Below are 23,926 nucleotides of genomic sequence, written 5' to 3' on the forward strand. Positions count from 1 at the left end.
GTGTTTCTTTAAATTGTTTTCTAGTTGATTTATTTAATTGTTTTTAATTTAAATTCGTTTTTATTATTTTAAATTCTAAAATCAATATTTTCCAAACTTTGTTTTAAATAATTAATTAAGAGTTGGTTTTAAATAAAAATTAATTATTCAATCTCTGTGGAAACGACCTTGCTTGAGCTGTTTATACTACAACTACCCTGTACTCTTTCAAGTATTTTTAAGTGTTTTTATCCCTACTTTTGCAGGTGGTAAAAATCCTATCAATTATCAATCAACACTGCACGATTATAAAAAGCAATGAAAAAGATGAAAGGAGTAGGGATGGCAATTTAAACCATTAAGCTCGATAAGCAAGGATAACTGCCCGAGTGGAACAGATTTTGGTATAAAAATTCAGGTATATTTTGGGTATGGGAGAAAACCGTGAATAGTATTCGGTTTATGGTTTTAGATATGGTTATAGGGGTCCTCAATCCGTATCTCTCCCCGAATCCGTCACAAATAATATGTATAATATATAATATAATTTATTTATAATATAATAGTATATTATTCACAAACCCATTACCTTGAGAATACAAAAGTTGCATTATATGAGTTGTATTATGTGGAAAAGTTGAAAGGTTTTGAATCAAACTCAATGAGAATTCAATGGTGCTTAGGAGAGATAACAAAGATCAGCCAACATCATCAATATTTTAAATTCAATGCTTTAATTTTTATCATATTTGGCTTATCATGAACAACTCCAAAGAATGTGTATTTCTTTTATTTATTTTTATGACTGGACGTGGATATTTATTGACAAAATCAGTATATACTAAATTATAGTGCGTTAATTGAATGAATATATTTTTTTATATTGATAAAGATGGATATAACCGTTAACCGATGGATAATTTGTTACCTGGTGAGTATGATTATGGATAATCTTCCATGGTTAATTTGTGATTGTGAATATAATTAATTTTCATGATTATGGGGATGGATATAACATTTCTGTCCCCAAACTGAACCGTTGTCATCCATAACAAAATTGGTAGCACCCTCGTCTAAACAACGCGCCTCACAAATTGGTAATAACCGCTTTAATTATTGGTAATACTCTTTTTTTTTTCTTTTTTGTATGTATTTTGTAATGAGAAGCCAAAAATCAAATTAATCACAATATTATAACTCGTCATAAGTATCATGAGGTCTTCCAAATTAACACAAAACATTGAACTCATTCTCATTATATAATTTTCTAAACAGAAAACTAGGGCTCTTTCATGTCCGCGGAAACAGCGCACTTAAATATGAACTACTCGAGTACCTGCGTACAGCGTTGCAATTGGTGGCCACAAATCTGTTGGCATAGCTTTGGTGATGGATGAGTAGTACTACTCCGTAGGCAATGTTACAGGCACTCTAGGTGTTGCGCGTGTTGCCGCAAACACATATTTTGGCATCGTAGCTTGTTGCCTAATTGGGTCGACTTGCCTCTCACAGCGTTGATGACATTGAGCCAGCTCGGACATCATGTACGACGCCGCAGAGAGGAAAAGAGTGGAGAGAAACAACATAACAACAAAGGAAGCCTAGCCTTGATCATGAACATCATGTCAAATGGTAAAATTAAAGATAGCTGCAGATAGCACTTGATCAGGTATTTATGGAAGCTTGCTAGCCGGCTCAAGCTTTGAGCATGCATGCATGTACATTTGTCTATGGACATTACATGCAAGGTGACCAGTGTCATACATGACAAAATCACATTGACGTGTTTTCTGAATTGGATAAATTGAGATTGGAGACATTAATTTTGTCTCACTTGATCTCATCACATGCATGGTATAGGAGAACAAGGACGGAACTATACGTACGGTTACGTGGTGAATGACTTCTTAAAATTAAGAGCTAACTACAATTTACTCTTTTCAAGTTTGATATAATTTTTATATGGATCACGAATTTTTAAGTTTCCCACATTGCATGTCTCAAAAATGGTATCAATTTATGCGTTTTATCTTTTTAAACATATATTTCATTGAATTGATCATTTTTTTGGCAATGTGATGAGTTGTAGCTTACACGCTAGCCTATGTAATGGTCATACACTCCATTGTCATCAATTTAATGAGAAATTAAACAATCAATCCGACTAAAGATAGAAATTGGCCCTAAAATTAATGTTTAACGGACGCATGCATTTTAAAATTGAAACTTCATTGTCCATTTGAAAAATCACCATGAATTTGAAGATTATGAAATATAATTAGCCCTAAAGTTAATGTTTAACGGATGCATGCATTATGTATATGATAGTATGACACTAACATTAACGTATTTGGCCGACACTAGGACGGGTAAAGATTGTTCATATGGATAGCTATGGTATATACCGTATCATAATGCTGAGTATTTAACTTAACATTAACTAACATGGGGGAAGCGACCCTGAATGGAATACTTTTATCTCCAAGTTTCAGGTTCGACATGAGGATTTCTTTCTCTAAATTTTAGATGGTTTGCAGATGATGAATTTGATAAGATACCAAATTATTATGGTACGTTATATTTGATAGCTAAAACCAGTAACACTAAATATTGGAAAATGTAGGATGCATGGTAGTAGTATGTGTTTCGTCTTTTAGGGCTTATAGACTGATATTGGAACTGACAGTATCCAAGCTCAAAAGAGCAGTTATGCATGAATAAACACAAACGGAATTATAAAACTACTCATTTTTATTTATTTATACGGCGGAAAGCTAGAGCTCTTTATTTCACATACAAAGTTAACGCTCACTCTACATGAGCTACTAGTAGTAGTAGTAGTACTTTTTAAACTCTAGCAAAGCCTAACTACTGCATGCTTCTATACATGCAATTTTAGATGACTGGATAGTTGACCACCATTTTTATGCCCTGCCCTTGTTCAAGCTGCTGCCTACACATACGTTGGCATTGGTGTTGTGGTTGCCCCTGCATCCGGCACTGTTCTTGGCACTGATCTAGTTGCCTCAGCTGCTCTTCGCACTGCTCCTGGCACTGCCGTCCCTGGCCCTGGCAACGCTGCTGGCACTGCTGCCTATATTGCTGCTGCTTCCCCTGATTACTATTAAATCCCTGCCCTTGTTCAAGCTGCTGCCTACACATCTGTCGGCATTGGTGTTGAGGTTGCCCCTGCATCCGGCACTGTTCTTGGCACTGATCTAGCTGCCTCAGCTGCTCTTCGCACTGCTCCTGGCACTGCCGTCCCTGGCCCTGGCAACGCTGCTGGCACTGCTGCCTATATTGCTGCTGCTTCCCCTGATTACTATTAAATCCCTGCCCTTGTTCAAGCTGCTGCCTACACATCTGTCGGCATTGGTGTTGCGGTTGCCCCTGCATCCGGCACTGTTCTTGGCACTGATCTAGCTGCCTCAGCTGCTCTTCGCACTGCTCCTGGCATTGCCGTCCCTGGCCCTGGCAACGCTGCTGGCACTGCTGCCTATATTGCTGCTGCTTCCCCTGATTACTATTAAATCCCTGCCCTTGTTCAAGCTGCTGCCTACACATCTGTTGGCATTGGTGTTGCGGCTGCCCCTGCATCCGGCACTGTTCTTGGCACTGATCTAGCTGCCTCAGCTGCTCTTCGCACTGCTCCTGGCACTGCCGTCCCTGGCCCTGGCAACGCTGCTGGCACTGCTGCCTATATTGCTGCTGCTTCCCTTGATTACTATTAAATCCCTGCTCTTGTTCAAGCTGCTGCCTACACATCTGTTGGCATTGGTGTTGCGGTTGCCCCTGCATCCGGCACTGTTCTTGGCACTGATCCAGCTGCCTCAGCTGCTCTTCGCACTGCTCCTGGCACTGCTGTCCCTGGCCCTGGCAACGCTGCTGGCACTGCTGCCTATATTGCTGTTGCTTCCCCTGGCTACGAGAAGCAAGAGTGCAAGACAAAGAGGTGGCGAGGACAAGAGTGAAGAGGAACAAAAACAAGGGAAGCTTAGGTTTGGTGATGAACATCATGGCTGCTTTCTCGGTTACTATGTATTGAACAATATCAAAAGGGATTTTTTTTTTGCTGTGGGAAGAATAGCAGAGGGTTTTGAGGTATTTATAGAAGTTGGGGCTAAACATGCATGCGTACACTTGGCTGTGCACATTACATGCAAGGTGACTAGTGTTAAAGGTGACAAAATCGACGTGCCTTGTAAACATATTTGGGACCGGGACACCGCGTCCAAACTTGGGAAAATCATTTCTTACGTGGACGAATCTGGAAAATATGGACGAATTGGTTGCAGAGGTTGGCTTTAAGGGGATAGTAATGTCCACACAGATAATTCTTATCATCGGACTGCGTACACTTGGCCATGCACATTACATGCAAGGTGACTGGTGTTAAAGGTGACAAATCGACGAGTCTTGTAAACATATTTGGGACCGGGACACCGCGTCCAGCCTTGGGAAGACCATTGCGTCCAGACTTGTAAACATATTTCCACACGGATACTATTTATCATGGGAATGCACATATCTTATCATTGCGAATAATATATCTTTTCTCTGTAAATTTTATAAATGGAACTGTTTCATTTTTTAATCTTTTTTTAAAGATAATTTCAACATTAAATCATTCATATTGGAGACTGAGTAGTCATCTAAAAAAGAGAATTTTTATTAGCACTCCAAATTTCTCATTTTACATTCCAAACTTTTTATATTTTAAAAGAAAAATACACTTGTGAGGAGTGTAGAATGAGAATTTTGGAGTGCCAATAACACTTCTCCTAAAAAATGGACGCTTTGTCATAAATAGGTTATATGAATACTTATATCGTCGCTTTTCATACATTTGGATGACGAAACATCTCCAATATGAATGATTTTTTTAGGAATGGTGTTTAAATGAAGAAAGATATTGAAAGATTCCAATTATGAAATTTGGAAATAATAGTAATGATATGGAGTAATACTACATATATCACATTTGTACCAACTTTAGTAAAGGTAAAGTCCACCAATACATATGGATCTTATCTCTATTAAATAAGTACTACTAGTGTAGTAAAAGTAGAAATTTTTTTTAACATTTTATAGAGATCGGTGTTCCGAATATACTAAAAAATTACTCCATGTTAACCACCCCTCCAGTAAAGGTACGCGGTATACCCTACCTAGCTATGCCTCTAAGACTAGTTTGTATTTAACAAACATAGTCCAAAATAACAACATTCTTATATAGGGGTGTGTATATTAGCAAGACACCAATAATACGAAACAGAAGCCGCCAACTAATATAAATAAGAAGAAAGAAAGGCTACAACTCATAGACAAACACCACACACGAGAGATTTTTCAATGTGACCGATACATGGGGTGGTACACGTACCATTTCATGTTACTATACAAATGGTGAGCTGATGTGTGCTAAAAAGTTAATAACTTAAAAAATAAAATTTCACATCATTCCTATTAAAATACGTGGTGTACCATTTGTGTTCCCGTCACAACTAAAAGTTTCTCCACACACACGATGTATGTATACACTTTCTGATCGATCGAGATTGTATAAATTCAAGATCTCTTTATTTAGTTCTATGTTTCATAGTTTTTATCCACAAATCTCAAATTAATCCCCGATTTCGTAAAGTATTTTGGAATATTGGAATGTCAAAGAGGTTAAGTTCTTATCTTATCTTTTGATTCCATCCAATTTCATGCAAATTGTATGTTAGTTTTGTCTTTAAGAAATGATGTAGCTAGGAAAGGTTAAAGGTCTCGAAGAGGCGGGGCATAGATAATTTGAGAATTACTCAATTAAGGGCAACGGAGTTTGTTCGATGTCACTAATCGTGAATTCAAACTCATGACCAATCCAAATGCTTGATTTTAGGGAAAAAAACATTCAGTTCGATATTGCGAAGTAGGTACAATTTTTAATTAATCAAGTCTCTCGTAATGTACGTATGAGTCCTTTAAGTAGAGAAATTAACATTGGTAAGATAGATACTTAATACTAATATTATAATTACTAAAGCACCTAATAAAAGCATGCTTTAATTAAAAGATGAGAAACCACCAAACGTGTTTAATATAGGGATCATATTTATCGATGTGCACTACATCAAGAAATGTAAAGGGCATGTTTGGTACTCTATTTGAATTCAAATTTTTTTAGACTAAAAAACAGTTTTTAAATTTTTTTACTTTTGAATACTTATTTGATAGTATTGTTTAAAAAAAAACTAAACTCAAAACTAATTTTAAAAGTAGCATACTTCTAGAAAACACAAAAGTGAGTTTTTAGAGTTTTTAAACTCCAAACTCCAAACCCACTACTTTGTCTCTTTTATCTTGATCCGGTCCCTTCTCTCATTTCTTTCTCTCTCCTCCCCTCCGAATCTTTCTCACATTTCTCTCTCCTCTCTCTCATCTCTTTCTCCTTCGACCCTCTCTTTGGATCTCTATATCTATCCAATTGAATTTAGTATTTCCTGAATTGACATGGAGTTGCTATAGGGTGTTTTTCTTTGCTTTTTAAATATTAAAATTTAAAAACACTTTTAAATCTTAGACCAAACAAGTTCTTGGATCTTAAAGAAAAATGTCCTTAAAAGATGTTTCTAAGGAAAGTTAAAAAAAACTATGATTTTTTTTAACACGATACCAAACATGCCCTAATTTTCTGAGATATGAAAACTAAGTCAGAAATTGAGGTTCTTTGTCGCCCGGCTCACACATGATCACTAGTTATACTCAGTATCATGACATCATAAATATACATTTGGATGAGATATTTGTAAGGGAAATACCCAGAAATAGGACATTCCTTAATCTTAGGACAGAAATAGGATATTTCGAATATGCATATGACATGCACAACAATCGGATAGAAATAAGATTTTTCCTACACCTTGAAATGACTTAATTGCCCTCGTACATAAATGGGTAATTCTTCCCATTTTCTAATTTCTCTTTCTCTTTCTCTCTCACTCTCCCTACTTCTCTCTCTTCTCTCACTTTCTCCCTCACGCACTCTCTCCCATTTTCAATGTGCACACACGGTGCACAGTCGTCCCGACCAACACCGTCTATATCAAAGCTACCACCAATTCCATCTCGTCCTCACGAGTCCAAAACACGTAGCCTTGTCACGAATCTCATCCTCGATCATTGGGATCAAAACTTAAGCAGGCTGCGAGTTTTTCAACCATTTTCTGGCAACACGGCAAACAATCGAGGCTCAAGACCACCACCACTGGACTCGCATTGAGAGTGGGAACAAAGCTCAATCATTAAATGCTAGTGTTTTGTTGGATGAATTTTTCCGGATTTGCTCACTTTATGTACACGACGTGTGCATGATATGCTTACCGATCTGAGCCAACCCGAAAACCCAGAGCTCACAACTCTCTCTTTAAAATCAGAAAAATGATGCTGTAGACATCGAAATTTCAGTAAAATAAATGTTAACCAATGTATTAAAATTACAACATCCATTTACTTCACCAACCTCACACACTTACTTCACCCACAACATCCACTTACTTCACCTACAACATCCACTTACTTCACCTACAACCTCACACACTTACTTCACCCACAACATCCACTTACTTCACCTACAACATCCACTTACTTCACCTACAACCTCCACTTACTTCACCCACAACATCCACTTACTTCACCTACAACCTCCACTTACTTCACCAACCTCACACACTTACTTCACCTACAACCTCCACTCACTTCACCAAAAAAATGAATGGTGGTGATTCATTCTCAAAACCTATAAATAGGCTTCTCCATCAAGAGGAATAGAACCAAGAAAACCAATTCACAAATACATTTCTCTACTCCCAAATTGGAAGAGAATTCCCCAAATCCTTGAAGCTTTGAAACTCCAAAGCTCTCAAGCATCCAAATTCCCAAGAATTCCGAAGGATCAAGAAAGCACTCTTCGTTCTTCGTCAAATCCTCCTTCAAGATCAAGCCCCAATGGCCCTTGAAGAACTACCACCAACTCAAGATCAAGCCCCGACGGCCCTTTGGATCAACAACCTCAACAAACCCATACACCCATTCTTCAAGATCAAGCCCAACGCCCCTTGAAGATCCGTTCAACAACTGTTCATCCAAGATCAAGCCCCGACGACCCTTGGATCAACAAACAAATCCACACATCTATTCTTCAAGATCAAGCCCAAAAGCCCTTGAAGAAAACCAACTATTCATTCAAGATCAAGCCTCGACGGCCCTTGAAAAAAACCAACCGTTCTTCAAGATCAAGCCCAAAAGCCCTTGAAGATCCGCTCATCCATCAACATTCAAGATCAAGCCCCGAAGGCCCTTGAAGAAACTTACAACTGTTCATCCAAGATCAAGCCTCGACGGCCCTTGGATCAATAAATCTACATCTTACGGAGATAGAATCAGAGGACCAAATTTAAGAGAGATCGTAACCCCAAAAATCATTAAACACAAAAATATTATTTTGTGCCACGTATTCTTGTTCCTCGTCGTCAGGAATTTTTCATGTTCACAAATTTGGCACGCCGAGTGGGACCATCTCTACCTCTCATCTCTTTCTCCGTTCAAGAAAACCAAAGCACACCTCCAAAATCAATGGCATCAAGCAAGGGACAAGCCATTCTTGCAACCACCAAGGGAAGAAGCATGAGCACTTCCGCCACGAATAGAGCATTCATTGGTGCCACAACCACTCCTCAACATGCTGCTGCAAAGTTGATACCGCTAAGCAAGCAAGAGCAACACTAAAGGCGCGAGTCGGTCATCAACCTGACCATGCTGGGGGCACCAAAGCATGCTATTAAGGCGCACAAGATGATACCCCAAAATGGCCAATGGGGTTATTCATCAGCATTATGGATGTCTGAAGGAAAGTCGTGTCTATTGGTTGCACAAGTCATGACCATCGGCGTCACCTCTGTTGAAGAACAACTTGCTCAAATGAGCGAAGCAATTGCAAAGCTCACACGGACTGTGGAAGAGAAAGACTTGCAGATTGCCGCACTTGTCAACCAACTAGATGCGCAGCTCGACGTGAAAGTCGACCCAAATGTTGGTCCATTAAAGAAAGAAGTTGACGAAGAAGAAGAGCCTCCAGTGGAGAAAGTCGAAGAGAAGCTGAAGCTAGACCAAGCAACGGCGTTCATGGGATCTCTCTCTATCCAGCAACTACAGGAGATGATTGCAAGCACTATCAAGACACAGTACGAAGGAAGTTCACATGACTATGTACTGTACTCAAAGCCCTACTCCAAGAAGATTGATGCTTTGAAGATGCCAAGGGGTTATCAGCCCCCAAAATTCATGCAGTTCGATGGAAAAGGCAACCCGAAGCAACATGTCGCCCATTTCATTGAAACTTGCAACAATGCTGGGACAAAGGGAGACTACCTCGTTAAACAGTTCGTGCGTTCGCTGAAAAGTAACACTTTTGACTGGTACACTGACCTCGAACCTGAGTCTATCAACAGTTGGGACCAGCTAGAAAGGGAATTCCTCAACCGTTTCTACAGCACTCGTCGTACTGTAAGCATGCTAGAGCTGACCAGTACGAAACAGTGGAATGATGAACCTGTCATCGACTACATCAATAGATGGCGTTCATTAAGCTTGGATTGCAAAGATCGGCTTTCTGAAACCTCCGCCATTGAGATGTGCGTTCAAGGCATGCAGTGGGGACTATACTACATCCTTCAAGGCATCAAACCACGAACATTTGAGGAGTTAGCCACCCGCGTCCATGATATGGAGTTAAGCATCACCCGTCATGGGAAGAAAGAACAGATCGCCGACTACAAGAATGACAAAGTTTTGGGGCCAAAGGTGGATAAGGCTGCGTGGAAACCCACCAAGGAAGCAATGACGGTCAACACAACTCCAGTCAAAATCCATACACGAGGCAAGGCGATTCAAACCGAAGCTTTTCGTGATCAAGAGATACGTAGACGCACTTTGAAGAAGCTTGAGGAGAAGACTTATCCATTCCCCGACTCTGACGTGGTTGCCATGTTGAAAGACTTGCTTGACAAAAAGGTGATCGACCTACCTGAGTGCAAACGGCCGGAAGATATGAACCGTACTGACAGTCCAAGGTACTGTAAATTTCACCGCTTCATTGGTCATCCGACGGAAAAGTGCTTTGTGCTAAAAGATCTCATCATGAAGTTGGCTCATAAAGGGATCATCGAGCTAGATCTTAATGATGTGGTGAAGTCAAATTATACCACCGTCACTTCTGGCTCTTTGAACTCAAAATCTTCACCTCAACCGCTGGGGGTATGCTCCAAAACCATGTCAGTCAAGTCAAGTGAAGTTGAAGGATGGACTTATGTCACTCCAAAGAAAATGCACAAGAAACATAGGTCTCCTCCACAAGTTCACCAATCGGAAAGGGGGCAAAGCAGCTACCGTCAACCTTCAAAGCTACATGAAAATGTTGAAGATGATGAAATTATGACACAAAGATCGTCTGTTGCCATCACGATGCGCGATTTCTTCCCCAAAGACTTCTTCAATCACTCAGTCAAGACTCCTTGCTATGAAGATTGCAAGGAATGCCTCTCTAAGATCGTTTGACAAATTCAAAAAGCTCCTCGTTCGCACGAGCCTAAAAGGTGACAACAAACGCTCATTGCCTGCATGAGCTGAAACTGCAAACGGCACCAAAAGCTCCTCGCTCGCACGAGCCTAAAAGGCGACAACAAACGCTCCTTGCCTGCATGAGCTGAAACTGCAAACGGCACCAAAAGCTCCTCACTCGCACGAGCCTAAAAGGCGAAAACAAACGCTCATTGCCTGCATGAGCTGAAACTGCAAATGGCACCAAAAGCTCCTCGCTCGCACGAGCCTAAAAGGCGACAACAAACGCTCATTGCCTGCACAAGCTGAAACTGCAAACGGCACCAAAAGCTCCTCGTTCGCACGAGCCTAAAAGGTGACAACCAACGCTCCTTGTCTGCATGAGCTGAAACTGCAAACGGCACCACAAGCTCATTGTCTGCACGAGTTGAAATTGCAAACGACACCAAAAGCTCCTCGTTCGCACGAGCCTAAAAGGTGACAACCAACGCTCCTTGCCTGCATGAGCTGAAACTGCAAACAGCACCACAAGCTTATTGTCTGCACGAGTTGAAACTGCAAACGACACCAAAAGCTCCTGGCCCGCAAGAGCATAAACTGTGTACGGCAAAATCATTATCAAAATCACCAAAAAAAAAAAAAAAAAAAAAAAAAAAGAGAAATAAAGAAAGGAAATAACACATCTTGGTGATATATATGTTTTATCTATATTTAGCACAATACACTGAATAAAATAAAGCATGTCCATTGATCTCCAAGAAATTACAAGTGCGTACAAAAAAAAAAAAAAAAAAAAAAAAAAAAAAAAAAAGGAGCTTTCAAAAAGGTTGTTCACGTGAAGCCCCACTACTTGGCAAAACTCCAGAAGCGGGAAGCATCGAAGATAAATCATTCGAGGCCTCAATACTTGGTGGAACGCTAGATGACGCAGGAAAAATGTGCCTCTGGAAGAAAGCCGCAAGCCTTTGACGGTCACTTTGAATTCGACCTTCAGATTCTTGCAGCTGATCAAGCTTCCTCTTCATGCTCGTCGAATAATTATTTGCAAGCACGTGCAAACCTCTATTCTCGCGCTTAAGCTGTTAGATCTCTTGTTTAAGATTTTCCACCTTCGCCATCAATGATTCAACTTGACGGGATCGAGCAAGTAGACGTTGGCCCATGTTGGACACGGAGCCCGCACACTGAACACTGAGAGCTAGGGATTCTTGAACGGCCAACTCATCGGACCGTCCTGAAAGCAGCCTACTATCTCTAGGAGTGAGGAGGTTCCGAGCTACTATTGTAGCTGTTGTTGCATCCTTCATCACGGAGTCTTCACCTGTAAGAGGGCCACTAGAAGATAAGAAAGACGGGCACCATACATTACCCTGACGCGGCGCACCCGTATCACTGCTGAGACTCAAATCTAAGCAAATGTTAGATGGGTTAGCCATTTTCAAAGGTGTTAAAAGAGAAGGGTTGGATGAAGTAAAATCTCAAAGGGCCGTTAAAACAAAATACACCGGAGACGATTTTCACAAATGGGCAATCTTCAAAATGTGCATCTTGGAGGTGATCGATACCTCTATAAAAGGAGAGGCGACACAACCACCAATTCAAAAAAAATTGAAGAGACACCACTCTTCAAATCTTAAAAGCCGGATTTTCCTGCGTAAAGTTCGGCAACGCTCTTCAGACACAATCTCGGCTTTTCAGATAACACGTGCAACTTTGTCAAAGATCTCTGACAAAGTTGAAAACGCGTGGAGGTCATTACCCCAATTACCACACTTTTGCCGACAAGCGTGGGTAACAAAGCCGCATCCGCACTACTACTTGCCATTAAAATTTCTATATATGTCAACATTCATGGCAAGGCATACATCCAAAAACGCATGACTCTTCTTCTTGGCCGAGAATGTAGCTGCAACCAAACCTCTCAACATGGCTGTTTATTCATAAATTGAAGAGGTATTTGCTCAAAAATCGAAGAAGCGTTTGTTCAGAAATCAAAGAGGTAACACCCTCCGAACCTCAAAAGCTGGGCCGCTTATTCAAGGATCGAAGAGTCATCACTCTTTGAATTTCAAAAAGCCGGATTTGCTGGATCAAAACTTGTCAGTACCTTTCACATGTAACCTCAACTTTGCAGACATTACAAGCAACTTTGTCAAAGATTTCTGACAAAGTTGAGAACGCGTGAATCTTACTGTTTCAATTACCCAACAGTTGTCGACAATGGTAAAGGAACAGTACCACCACTTGCTATTGGGAAAGCCCTATATATGTCGACCTTCATCTTTTATGGCAAGGCAGACCTGCAAAAAATGCCCAACTCTTCCTCACCTCTGAGGGCGCACTCCCAGCAAAGCCTCTCGAAATACTCAATTTTCTTCTTCCCTGAAAGACAAAGAGAGAGAAAGAGAGAGATCAGCCAGCACTTGGAATCAAGCTTCCCATTTGGAGCCGACTGCCCGAAATCCCTTCCCTGATTGCTTATCCAGCCCTGCTCTCAAGTACTCATCTTCAACTATTGATGTACCCCCAAAGAAGATACCAGATGCCTGGAATACAGATGAGGCAGGAGGAAACGGTAGATCGAAGCATGTGGAGACAAGCACAACAAATATATGTGCTGATTCATTCGCTACTTTTTCAAAAGCAAAAGTATCTCATATCATCAAGGGCGAAAGCAAAGGTATCTCATATCATGCTTTTTCCCTGTCTTTTCCTTTGCCCTTGTTCTCACCTGCCAAGACAAGGACAGAGAAAGCAATATGTCGGAACCTCCACTCAAACTTGCGCTGCCACTAAGAAGTGATGGTCCATTCAAATGCAAAGTTTGCATTCCACTCCTGTATCAGAGGACAAATACTACAAGAGAAGATGCCAAACCTGCATAAGGAAATACCATTTCTGCAAAGGGAGCAAGTAAGGCAAGTGAAAATGATATATCGAAGCATGTGGAGACAAGCACAACAAATATATGTGCTGATTCATTCGCTGCTTCTTCAAAAGAAAAAGTATCTCATATCATCAAGGGCGAAAGCAAAGCGTTGCTCTTGAGTGCTCGTCTTCAACTGTTGGTGAGTCTTGAATCCCCTCAGCGTATACTTCAGGACAGGCGACGGAGTGTCGGCTCTTTACACTGAAGCTGCCAAGCATAGATGAATTGCTGAGAAGTGATGCCGTGAAAGACCATTTAAAAGCAAAGGGTTGCGCACCACCTCGGCTATGTAAAAGAAACAAGCAGAGAAGAATGCGGTAGGAGCTGGAACAAACTGCTGGAGCACGACGCCTTCCCCTGCAGCACCATCCAAACAGAAGAGTTTAAGTCAAATCCAAGCTCGACATCATTGTTCTAATCAAAGAGCTCGAGAAGCCTCAACAACCCTCCGCTGACGCCGTCACCAAAGAGCAAAGCCTCGCCGCGCGACGCCGTTAAATCGTCAACACTTCTTCAAAAAGCAAAAATATCTCATATCATGCTTTCTCCATATCCTTCCCTTTGTCCTTGTTCTTACTCGCATGGCAAAGAGAAAGAGAGCAATCAGCCGGCACTTTGAGTCAGTCTTCCGATCTGGAACCGACTACCTGGAATCTATTCCCTGGTTACTTACCTAGCGTTGCTCTCGAGTAGTCATCTTCAACGGTTGATACACTTCCAGAGAAGGGACCACAATCTGCTTGGAGAACAGCTAAGACGAGTGACAATGAAACATCAATCTTGTGGATCATCAGCAAATGCAACAACTGCATATGCTGAGTCATCCTCTAACCCTCTTCAAATATGAATTGGAAAGATTGAACAAAGAAACAGGTCATCACCTCCACCTCGTGCTTGCCTGCCATGTGTCTGAATCCTGAAACCGCTCATGGTCTTATTTTCAAACTCAAGATCAAGCCTCGATGGCCCTTGAAGAAATCACAAGTCTGATTCAAAATCAAGTGTTCTCCACCCTTGAATCAAATTCAACTCCAGATAAAAGGAGTAAGTTCAGACCTTCGGAGGAGACCAAAAGAATCCTCCAGCCCAGTTCAAGATTAAGCCTGTGGAAAATCTTCCAGTCGAACTCAAGATCAAGCCTCGATGGCCCTTGAAGAAATCACAAGTCCGATTCAAAATCAAGTGTTCACCACCCTTGAATCAAATTCAACTCCAGATAAAAGGAGTAAGTTCAGACCTTCGGAGGAGACCAAAAGAATCCTCCAGCCCAGTTCAAGATTAAGCTTGTGGAAAATCAACGATTGGAGGAAACCAGAAAATCTTCCAGTCGAACTCAAGATCAAGCCTCGATGGCCCTTGAAGAAATTTCCAGCCCAATTCAAGATCAAGCCTCGACGGCCCTTGGGTTGACATCTACATTAAGGGACTTCAAAACGCATCTTCTACACGTGACAAGCATATGTCTACGACGCGCCTTGAAGTGGGGGCATTTGTAGACATCGAAATTTCAGTAAAATAAATGTTAACCAATGTATTAAAATTACAACATCCATTTACTTCACCAACCTCACACACTTACTTCACCCACAACATCCACTTACTTCACCTACAACATCCATTTACTTCACCCACAATATCCACTTACTTCACCTACAACCTCCACTTACTTCACCAACCTCACACACTTACTTCACCTACAACCTCCACTCACTTCACCAAAAAAATGAATGGTGGTGATTCATTCTCAAAACCTATAAATAGGCTTCTCCATCAAGAGGAATAGAACCAAGAAAACCAATTCACAAATACATTTCTCTACTCCCAAATTGGAAGAGAATTCCCCAAATCCTTGAAGCTTTGAAACTCCAAAGCTCTCAAGCATCCAAATTCCCAAGAATTCCGAAGGATCAAGAAAGCACTCTTCGTTCTTCGTCAAATCCTCCTTCAAGATCAAGCCCCAATGGCCCTTGAAGAACTCCCACCAACTCAAGATCAAGCCCCGACGGCCCCTTGAAGAAAGTGTTCATCATTCATCATCCGTTCATCCTAAGATCAAGCCCCGACGGCCCTTTGGATCAACAACCTCAACAAACCCATACACCCATTCTTCAAGATCAAGCCCAACGCCCCTTGAAGATCCGTTCAACAACTGTTCATCCAAGATCAAGCCCCGACGGCCCTTGGATCAACAAACAAATCCACACATCTATTTTTCAAGATCAAGCCCAAAAGCCCTTGAAGAAAACCAACTGTTCATTCAAGATCAAGCCTCGACGGCCCTTGAAGAAAACCAACCGTTCTTCAAGATCAAGCCCAAAAGCCCTTGAAGATCCGCTCATCCATCAACATTCAAGATCAAGCCCCGAAGGCCCTTGAAGAAACTTACAACTGTTCATCCAAGATCAAGCCTCGACGGCCCTTGGATCAACAAATCTACATCTTACGGAGATAGAATCAGAGGACCAAATTTAAGAGAGATCGTAACCCCAAAAATCATTAAACACAAAAATATTATTTTGTGCCACGTATTCTTGTTCCTCGTCGTCAGGAATTTTTCGTGTTCACAGATGCCATCACTTGTCCATATATATTATATGCACACCACATGCATGTCATATGTATAGTACATGGACATGATATGCACAGAACTGGAGATAGAGCAACGAGCTGCTTTTCGCATTAAGAAGAAACTTTAACGGCAACCTATTTGTATTGTGGCTACAATTAAAATATAATTTTATAATGGCAGTTTGAAAAGTCTTGTTACGTATATCAATCACCGCTTAACCGTGCACATGGAAAACATGCTACTCATTTTCGTTATTTCATAGACACACATGATCCTTAACATCCTCTAAGCTTTTTCTTAATTTAGTTTTTCACCGAGGCCAACTAGCTTGTGATCATACTCGCTAATTTCTGGGGCACAACATATGTGCATCATAACTAGTGAACATTCCTACTTCTCATATTAAAATGTAGCCATACACACCATATGCACATTACGGAAAAAATTTCACAAATTTCTACAATTGATTACTTAAACCAGAAATTGTTCCATCTTAGTTTTGTAGCACATCAAAACTTGAAATTTATTCTACAACCCATAGGCCCCAACATGAAACACAAACCCTAATTTAACTTCTAAGTTTTAATTCATCTTACAAACAACTCATTTATTCCATAAATCAATGATGAAGGAACTTGGAACTAAACACCTTACCTTACTATGCTTGCTGAAGCTTCAGTCGCCAAAAAAAATAGAACTTTCTGGCCAAAACAGAAAATATGGTACAAAACCCAGCTCACTCTTCTCACCTTTCTTTGGACTTCCCTCTCTTCAAAATCGAAGCTCGGAAATTTGAGCTCAGCCCAGAAACCCAGAGCTCACAGAGCTCTCTCGACATCCCTCTCTTCCAAATGAGAAAAGTGATGTAATGGGCTTCTAATTTTTAGTATTTATATGTGGGTATTTTAGTAATTTCGATTGTATGCATGGTGTGCATGACTTGTGCATGATCGGTTTGTCCTATTTCTGTCCTAAAATTAAGAAATTGTCTAATTTTGGGATGTTTCCCTATTTTTAAATTAAGAACTTCAAAATTCAACTATTATAATTGCACAAATGAACTACTCAAGTTGAGATGAGAGGTTTTTGGAGACGTCCTTTGGCATTGTTGTTGATGTTAAATGTATTGTCCATGTCTCTCGCAACGTTGCTGGCAATATCGTTCTCAATTCGCTCGACATATTGTTGTAGGCACTGTTCCGATCTGCAACGTTGTGGCATTGCTCACTAATGTTGTTTGTGATGATCAAAATAACACCAAACACTTTGTTGTTTATAATTCGCAAACTACCCCTTCAACTTGCTCCCAACAAGTGCTTGCTTCCACATTGCTCTGACATTCTTCTCGCAATTAGCTCCGACAGAATTTTTCCATTTCGGATGTTTAGTGTTTTTTAATGCCACATTTTGGGCCTCATTTGATGTTGATATGGTCATACAATGTGGGGATTTCTTGGCTGATCAGATTCTTTGTATTAGAATAGGAATGTATTTTCTAGTTGTCTTATTTTATATTGTTTCCTAGTTTTTATTATAAGACCTAATTTAGGTAGGACTTTAATTTATGCACATTATAAATACTTAGCTGGGTCTTATGCTAAGTTTTAGACGTGATATTGCATTGTCAAACTTGGTTGCAGGATTTTGGACCAATTTCAACATATTTTACAAGGGTGTTTTCTATCTTTCTTCTAATAATATTTTGTTTTTCAATTATAAATACATGTAACTAATTCTAGTTTGTTAGGGCAAGGTTACGAGCCTTAGCATGAATATGTAGTTTCTTATTAGTTTACTTATGAAATTATGCATGCATACTTTGAATCATTAATCATTGTGTTTAAACCGTCTACATGTCTTAATGCTTAGCTACCACTAGGATGTTTAGGTAAGTAATTTGATGCAATTAATGTTGAAACATCACCATGAAATTGAGTAGGACTTCTTGTGATTGATAATTGTAATTTCACTTAAGGCGAACATCACACTCTTAAAGGTTGCATGGCTTTTCAAAAGGTTTTCACAATGCTTAATGAGTCTTTCATGTTCATATTTGATTTGAACATTACACACTGATTGCATGTTAGATATACATTCTAACTTGAACATCATGAGCCTAACCTTCAAAATTGTATGTGTTAACTCATAAATAATGAATAGGATTATATAGGATTGTTAATGGTGACGGTAAAAATCTAATAACTTTACATTTGATTTTTCCAAACTATTTTCTTTTATTTTTGCTGCCAAGCTTTACTAAAATTATTTTCAATTATTTTACTTTCTGTCTGTACTTTCAAATTCACAATTTCAAATCTTTTTAAAATCCTATGTTAAATAGTTAATTGAGAATTGGTTTTAAATACAAGTTATTCATATCAATTCTTGTGAAGAACCTTCATTGAGCCATTTATATTACAATAACCTTATTCTCTTGCTAGTACTTTTATTTTTAACTCTATTTTCATAGGTAGTAAAAATTAGATCACCTCTCTCAGTGATCTTGACATGATCAAGACTAGTGGAAGACCGAATACACAGAGGTGCAGACGCTACCATTAATGGAGCAGAATCAGTAACCAGCGTTACATTCTAAAACACAATCTTAACATCACTATGCGACCAGGGAAAAATAGAGTATATAGAAGATACCACTACCCTGTGATTAGTACATCATCAATAGTTTATGATGATGGAATTGGAAGCCTAGAGAATTTCCAAATGAGGCTTCAAAAAGCCCACATTAGCAATTACAATAAAAAAACAAAGTTTTAGTGTTTTCCAATCGAAATCTCAATTCCTATGTGGCATGATATGGATTGACATTAAAGATGGTTGTTGTCAAATTTGACATCAATTTCAAATCTATTTTTAGCGATTAATAAGTGTTTTTTTTACTATTTTTATTATCATTTTTTGTTCTAAAAATGCTTATTACAATTATACAAAATAAGTAATGCAATAAATAATAGTTTAAATTGACATTTCAAGTGGGGAACAAAATTATAAAAAAAAAAATAAAAAAAAATCAAAGTACAACGTACGTCTTCAAACTTAAATTGTTTGAAATTTGACATCTCATTCGAAGATGACCTCTTGACTTCTCACAAATGATTTTGATGATGTAGTACTTGCACTCAAGGTTCTAAAAGACGCTAGGCACTAGTCGGGCGGCGGGTTGGAGCCTAGCGGTTAGGCGGGGCCTAGGCGAACTAGGCGGATTTAAGTAAATCTATTATATTTCATGTAAATAAGTGTCTGTTTATACTTAAAATATATATAATTTTATCATAAACTACAAAATAGAATGACATATATATATATATATATATTATGAAGTATTAGAATAATGAAAATATAAGGAATAAGCACATAATGTGTGTTCATTTAATTATTCAACTAGTCTTTTACAACTTATTGAAAAAATAAAATGCAAAAATAAAAGTTATCTGTTTTTTGTTTAAGTGAGTCACAACTTAGGCAGATGCATAGGAGGTCTAGGCGCCCTTTGTTAATTTTCAAACGCCTAAGCATTAATCGAGACTATGACCAGCTGCCTAGCACCTAGGTGGCGCTAGGCGGGAATTTTTAAAACAGTGTTTGCACTACAAGCTTAAAAACCACAAATGATTTTGATGATGCAGTATTTGCACTACAAGCTTAAAAACCACATGTCAACATGTAATGAATCAGTTTAATGTAGTAATTTGCGCGTTCTCTTTTCTTCCTGCACTTCTCTTTTTAAGAGGATAAATAAAAAAGAATCAACAAACAAAAACACGAGCAAAAACAGAGAATAAATAAAAACTGACTAAAACGGAGAAGAACAAAGCGTGAAGATCACAACCCTAAACTACTTAGCAATTTCATTTGCATAACTCAAAGAAATAAGAACTCATTTATTTAGTTTTTTAAATGGCACAAAGCTAGAACTGTTTAAGCCTTTCCACACACAAAAAGCTCACTCTACATGAGCCCTAATTCAAAAGTATTCCAGCACAGCCGACCAGTGCTACTACTGGTACTTTTTTTATTACGTCCCATACGACGTAGTACTTATACACATTAGTCTCTCTCTGCATTCGTATTTCTTCCCTACTAATATTACTTAGATATCTTAACTAAACAAGTTAATTAGATTACGCCAGCAAACTCCAAAGTTGAAGACAACGGATGGCTTCTCCCTCTTCCCTTCTTAGTTGGCACAAAGTAAGATTCCTGCTGCTCGCCAAAGATTCTTTCCATCTCTTGCCCAAATGCTAGCTGCTTAGCCTCCCTATCCATCTGCTGCATTATGTTATCCTTTTGCCCTGCATTTACAACAATCCAGATTACATATAAAACTATTAGTTATACAATTAACCTCGCCTCATTCTTTTTACGGTGGAATCTTAACTTCAGAGTTATTTCTCCTTATTTGTCGAGGACAATTTGATATATATACTTGACATATATACAAAGATATCTCATTAAAACTACAAGCTACTAGTATTGTTCTAGCTAGTAAGTTGGAGGTTTCAGGTTGAAATCCCCACACCCTTCAATATAAATAATATCGTTCTATAAAAAATAAAAATTGTACAATTAAACACACCCGATTGGTTAAAAATTGTAATTAATTAGCAGTAATACTGTTTCTGGCTTGATTAGTCTACCTGCAAGGAAGTTCCTCATGTTGTTTTGGGCATTGAGTCCGAATCCCAGGATTCGGATGTTCTGGTTTTGGTTGCCATTGTTGTTCTGGGCAACAAAGGCAACAGGATGACCAGCTGGGACAACGAAAGCATCACCAGGTGACAGCTGAGCAGCGACCTTCGTGAAACTTCCACTGTGCTCTCCCTGCTCTTGTTGTTCCATCATCTCTTGGCCTTGCATTTGGCTTGCCAAGTGGGGGCACGCCATTTCGACACGTACATTTCCTTCCACAACGTACATCAAGAATGTAGCTTCCGAATTAAAGTGTGGCACCATCATAGTTTGCTGCAAAAATTTGATTAGAATTTCATTAGCCACAGGTACTAATCAAAATTAGCATACAATAAAATTACATTAAGGCAGGTTTATGCCTGGCCTATTGGATTTAATTAAAGAAAATAGGCTGAAAGGAGAATTTTTCAAATTCCAATTGCTGAAATGATCCAAAAATATGTTGTCGATCAAATATTGATGGCATATTAATGAAATCTCGAAAATTGATCATTTTCAGCAATTGAAGATTTGTATTTTCATCATTTCAACTGATTTCCCTTTAATTAATTTGTTTTGTGATATATGTTTGCGTTAGCATTACTTGGTTCATCTCTATGCAACTGACTGAGACATCCATGTCCTGGAACTGATTGAATTCTTCAGGGCGAGCCTCAAAGAACTGGCCATAGTTGTTGGAGTGCACAGGTGTTTGTTGTCTCAGATTGAACGGACCCTGAGACTGTCGGCGTCCTTCACGCCTGGCTGAAGAAGGACGTTGACTCAATGCCTCAAGTTGCTCCTTTGGGGCTCTCATGACTATGCCTTGGCCCCCTTGTTGGCCCCTTTGTTGTCTAAATCCCTGCTTTAGCTGCTCTCTTGGGGTCTGATCAAATAGTTAGTAGTTGTTAATTAGAGCCTAACTAATTTAGGTGAACAAATGAAATCAAATAAAGGGTATAGGACAAAAATTAAGATTTGTAACTTACATTGAAGGCAGATTCAAGAATGTCATTGCTGAAAACGCTGAAGTATGACTCGGGATTTCCAGAACCAGCAGGGAAGAATTCCTGCAAAAAGTTGGGCACTGTTTTAAATTGCCAACCCCAAATATTACCTAGAACAAAATTCAAGTTTTTGTGTGGAAATTTAAATGGGTTTGTGGGTAATTAATAGCTGAAAAATATAAAAATAAAAAAATACCAAAACAAATATTGATGAAACGAAGTGATGATTGGTTACCTCAAATCGGCCAGGACTGTTAACAGAGCGGATGAGCTTTGCAATTTGAAGAGGTTCATCATTGTTATTGTTAATTAAGTAGGTAGTAGCCCCTGCAGGAACTCTAATCACATCTCCATGTTCCATGTTGAAGGACTCCTTTCTATCTTTCATCAGAAGAGTACAGATACATTGTCCTGAAATCGCAGAGTAAAGAAAATATGAAGATATTAGAGCTAACGATAATATAACTTCATATAAGAAAAATGATTGGGAATGGAGGACTAACTCACCGTTGAGAACAACAAAAATCGCTTCAGCATCACAATGGTGTGGGAGAACAAAAGTGTTAGGCATTGCCTCCAAGATGGCCAAGCGGTAGTTCTTAATGCCGCGAAGAAGCTCACTCTTTCCGAACCTCTCAAGCACATGAAGACTGCCTTCATTGGACTGGAACCGTGACTGAAACATCTGTGATGGGAAGTAGAAGGGATTGTTCCTCTGACCCCCAATCATCTGCTCCTCTTCTCTTTGTACATTTGGGTTCTGATGAACTCTTCCTGTGCTGCCTCCCTGCTGCTGCTGTCCTTGTTGCCTCATTTGATCTTGGCACTCTTGAAGACACTGATGCTGCTTTTGGCCACGCTGCGATTGGCAACGCTGTTGACATTGCTGTTGTCCCTGTTGCCTCATTTGATCTTGGCATTCTTGCATACACTCGTGCTGCTTTTGGCCGCGCTGCGACTGGCAACTCTGTTGACATTGTTGTTTCTCATATTGTTGTTGTCCTTGTTGTCCTTGTTGCCTCATTTGATCTTGGCACTCTTGCAGACACTGAATGCTGCTTTTGGCCACGCTGCGATTGGCAACGCTGCTGACACTGCTGCTGTCCCTGTTGCCTCGTTTGATCTTGGCATTCTTGCATACACTCATGCTGCTTTTGGCCGCGCTGCGACTGGCAACGCTGCTGACATTGCTGTTGCTCATATTGTTGTTGTACTTGTTGTCCTTGTTGCCTCATTTGATCTTGGCACTCTTGCAGACACTGATGCTGCTTTTGGCCACGCTGCGATTGGCAACGCTGCTGACATTGCTGCTGTCCCTGTTGCCTCATTTGATCTTGGCATTCTTGCATACACTGGTGCTTCTTTTGGCCGTGCTGCGACTGACAATGCTGCTGACACTGCTGCAGCTCATGATGGTTAGAAACATAACTTTCTAACTCCTCACCTTGTCCTCCCTCAATTTTCTGGCGGCAAATCTTCTGGCATATCTCCGACGACTGAATGATCTGTTGCCATTGTTTGTGGCACTGCTCGAACTGACGTTGATGGATGCACTGCCTTTGACAATGTTCCAGCGGGACCCGTGTTCCCTGCTTCTCACACTCCTGTCGGCATTCCTGACCATGAGATTGGCTGTACCACACCAGCCCGCCAGCAACCGGAGGACCCGACGAGGGCCCCATATTCTTGCATCGGGCCAAACATGCGGAGCTCTTTGGTAGGCCTTGGAAGTCCATACATTCTTGTTGACATTGCTGGTCTTTATCTAGACCAAGAGTGGAAGACACGGAGAAAGCAAGGAAAAGAGAAGACACCAACAACAAGAAAGGAAGCCAAGCGTTGAAATTGATCACCATGGTTGCTAAATTTCTTTAATTTTATGCTTCTGTGGGAAGAATGGCTTAAAGGGTTCGCGCATTTATACAAGATTAAAGGCTGAGCGTGCATGTAAATTTGTACATTTGTCCATACACATTACATGCAAGGTGACTAGTGTCGATGGCGAAATCTTGACGTGTCGAGTTTTTGAAATTCAAACGGCAGGGTATCCGAGGCGATTTGTCCAAACTTGATCTTCACATGGGTGCGAAATGAGGACAAATATACGGTTTCAGAAATCGTGGATGTATGTGGAGAAAATGGTGAGGAAGTGTG

At 39.9% G+C, this 23,926-nt stretch overlaps 2 protein-coding genes across 2 annotated transcripts; both read right to left on the bottom strand.

Moving 5' to 3' along the window:
- Positions 1-2,874: 2,874 nt before the first annotated feature.
- Positions 2,875-3,996, bottom strand: LOC103928051 (antimicrobial peptide X precursor-like). Its single transcript, XM_009337062.2, has one exon. It carries the CDS (start codon positions 3,994-3,996, stop codon positions 2,875-2,877), a length of 1,122 nt encoding a protein of 373 aa, XP_009335337.2.
- A 16,111-nt stretch (positions 3,997-20,107) lies between these two features.
- On the bottom strand, positions 20,108-23,656 carry LOC103928050 (vicilin Jug r 2.0101). Its single transcript, XM_048572239.1, has 7 exons — positions 23,003-23,656; positions 22,280-22,791; positions 22,008-22,183; positions 21,755-21,835; positions 21,370-21,651; positions 20,735-21,059; positions 20,108-20,389 (listed from the first exon to the last, which is right to left on the bottom strand). The coding sequence occupies exons 1-7, from the start codon at positions 23,626-23,628 to the stop codon at positions 20,214-20,216; spliced, it is 2,178 nt and encodes a 725-aa protein (XP_048428196.1). The 5' UTR covers positions 23,629-23,656; the 3' UTR covers positions 20,108-20,213.
- Between the last annotated feature and the right edge of the window lie 270 nt (positions 23,657-23,926).

Source organism: the organism of the source record quoted next, unplaced genomic scaffold (genome assembly GCF_019419815.1).
Source record: "Pyrus x bretschneideri cultivar Hongxiangsu unplaced genomic scaffold, Pyrus_bretschneideri_v1 Contig6, whole genome shotgun sequence".
Taxonomy (NCBI): Eukaryota; Viridiplantae; Streptophyta; class Magnoliopsida; order Rosales; family Rosaceae; genus Pyrus; species Pyrus x bretschneideri.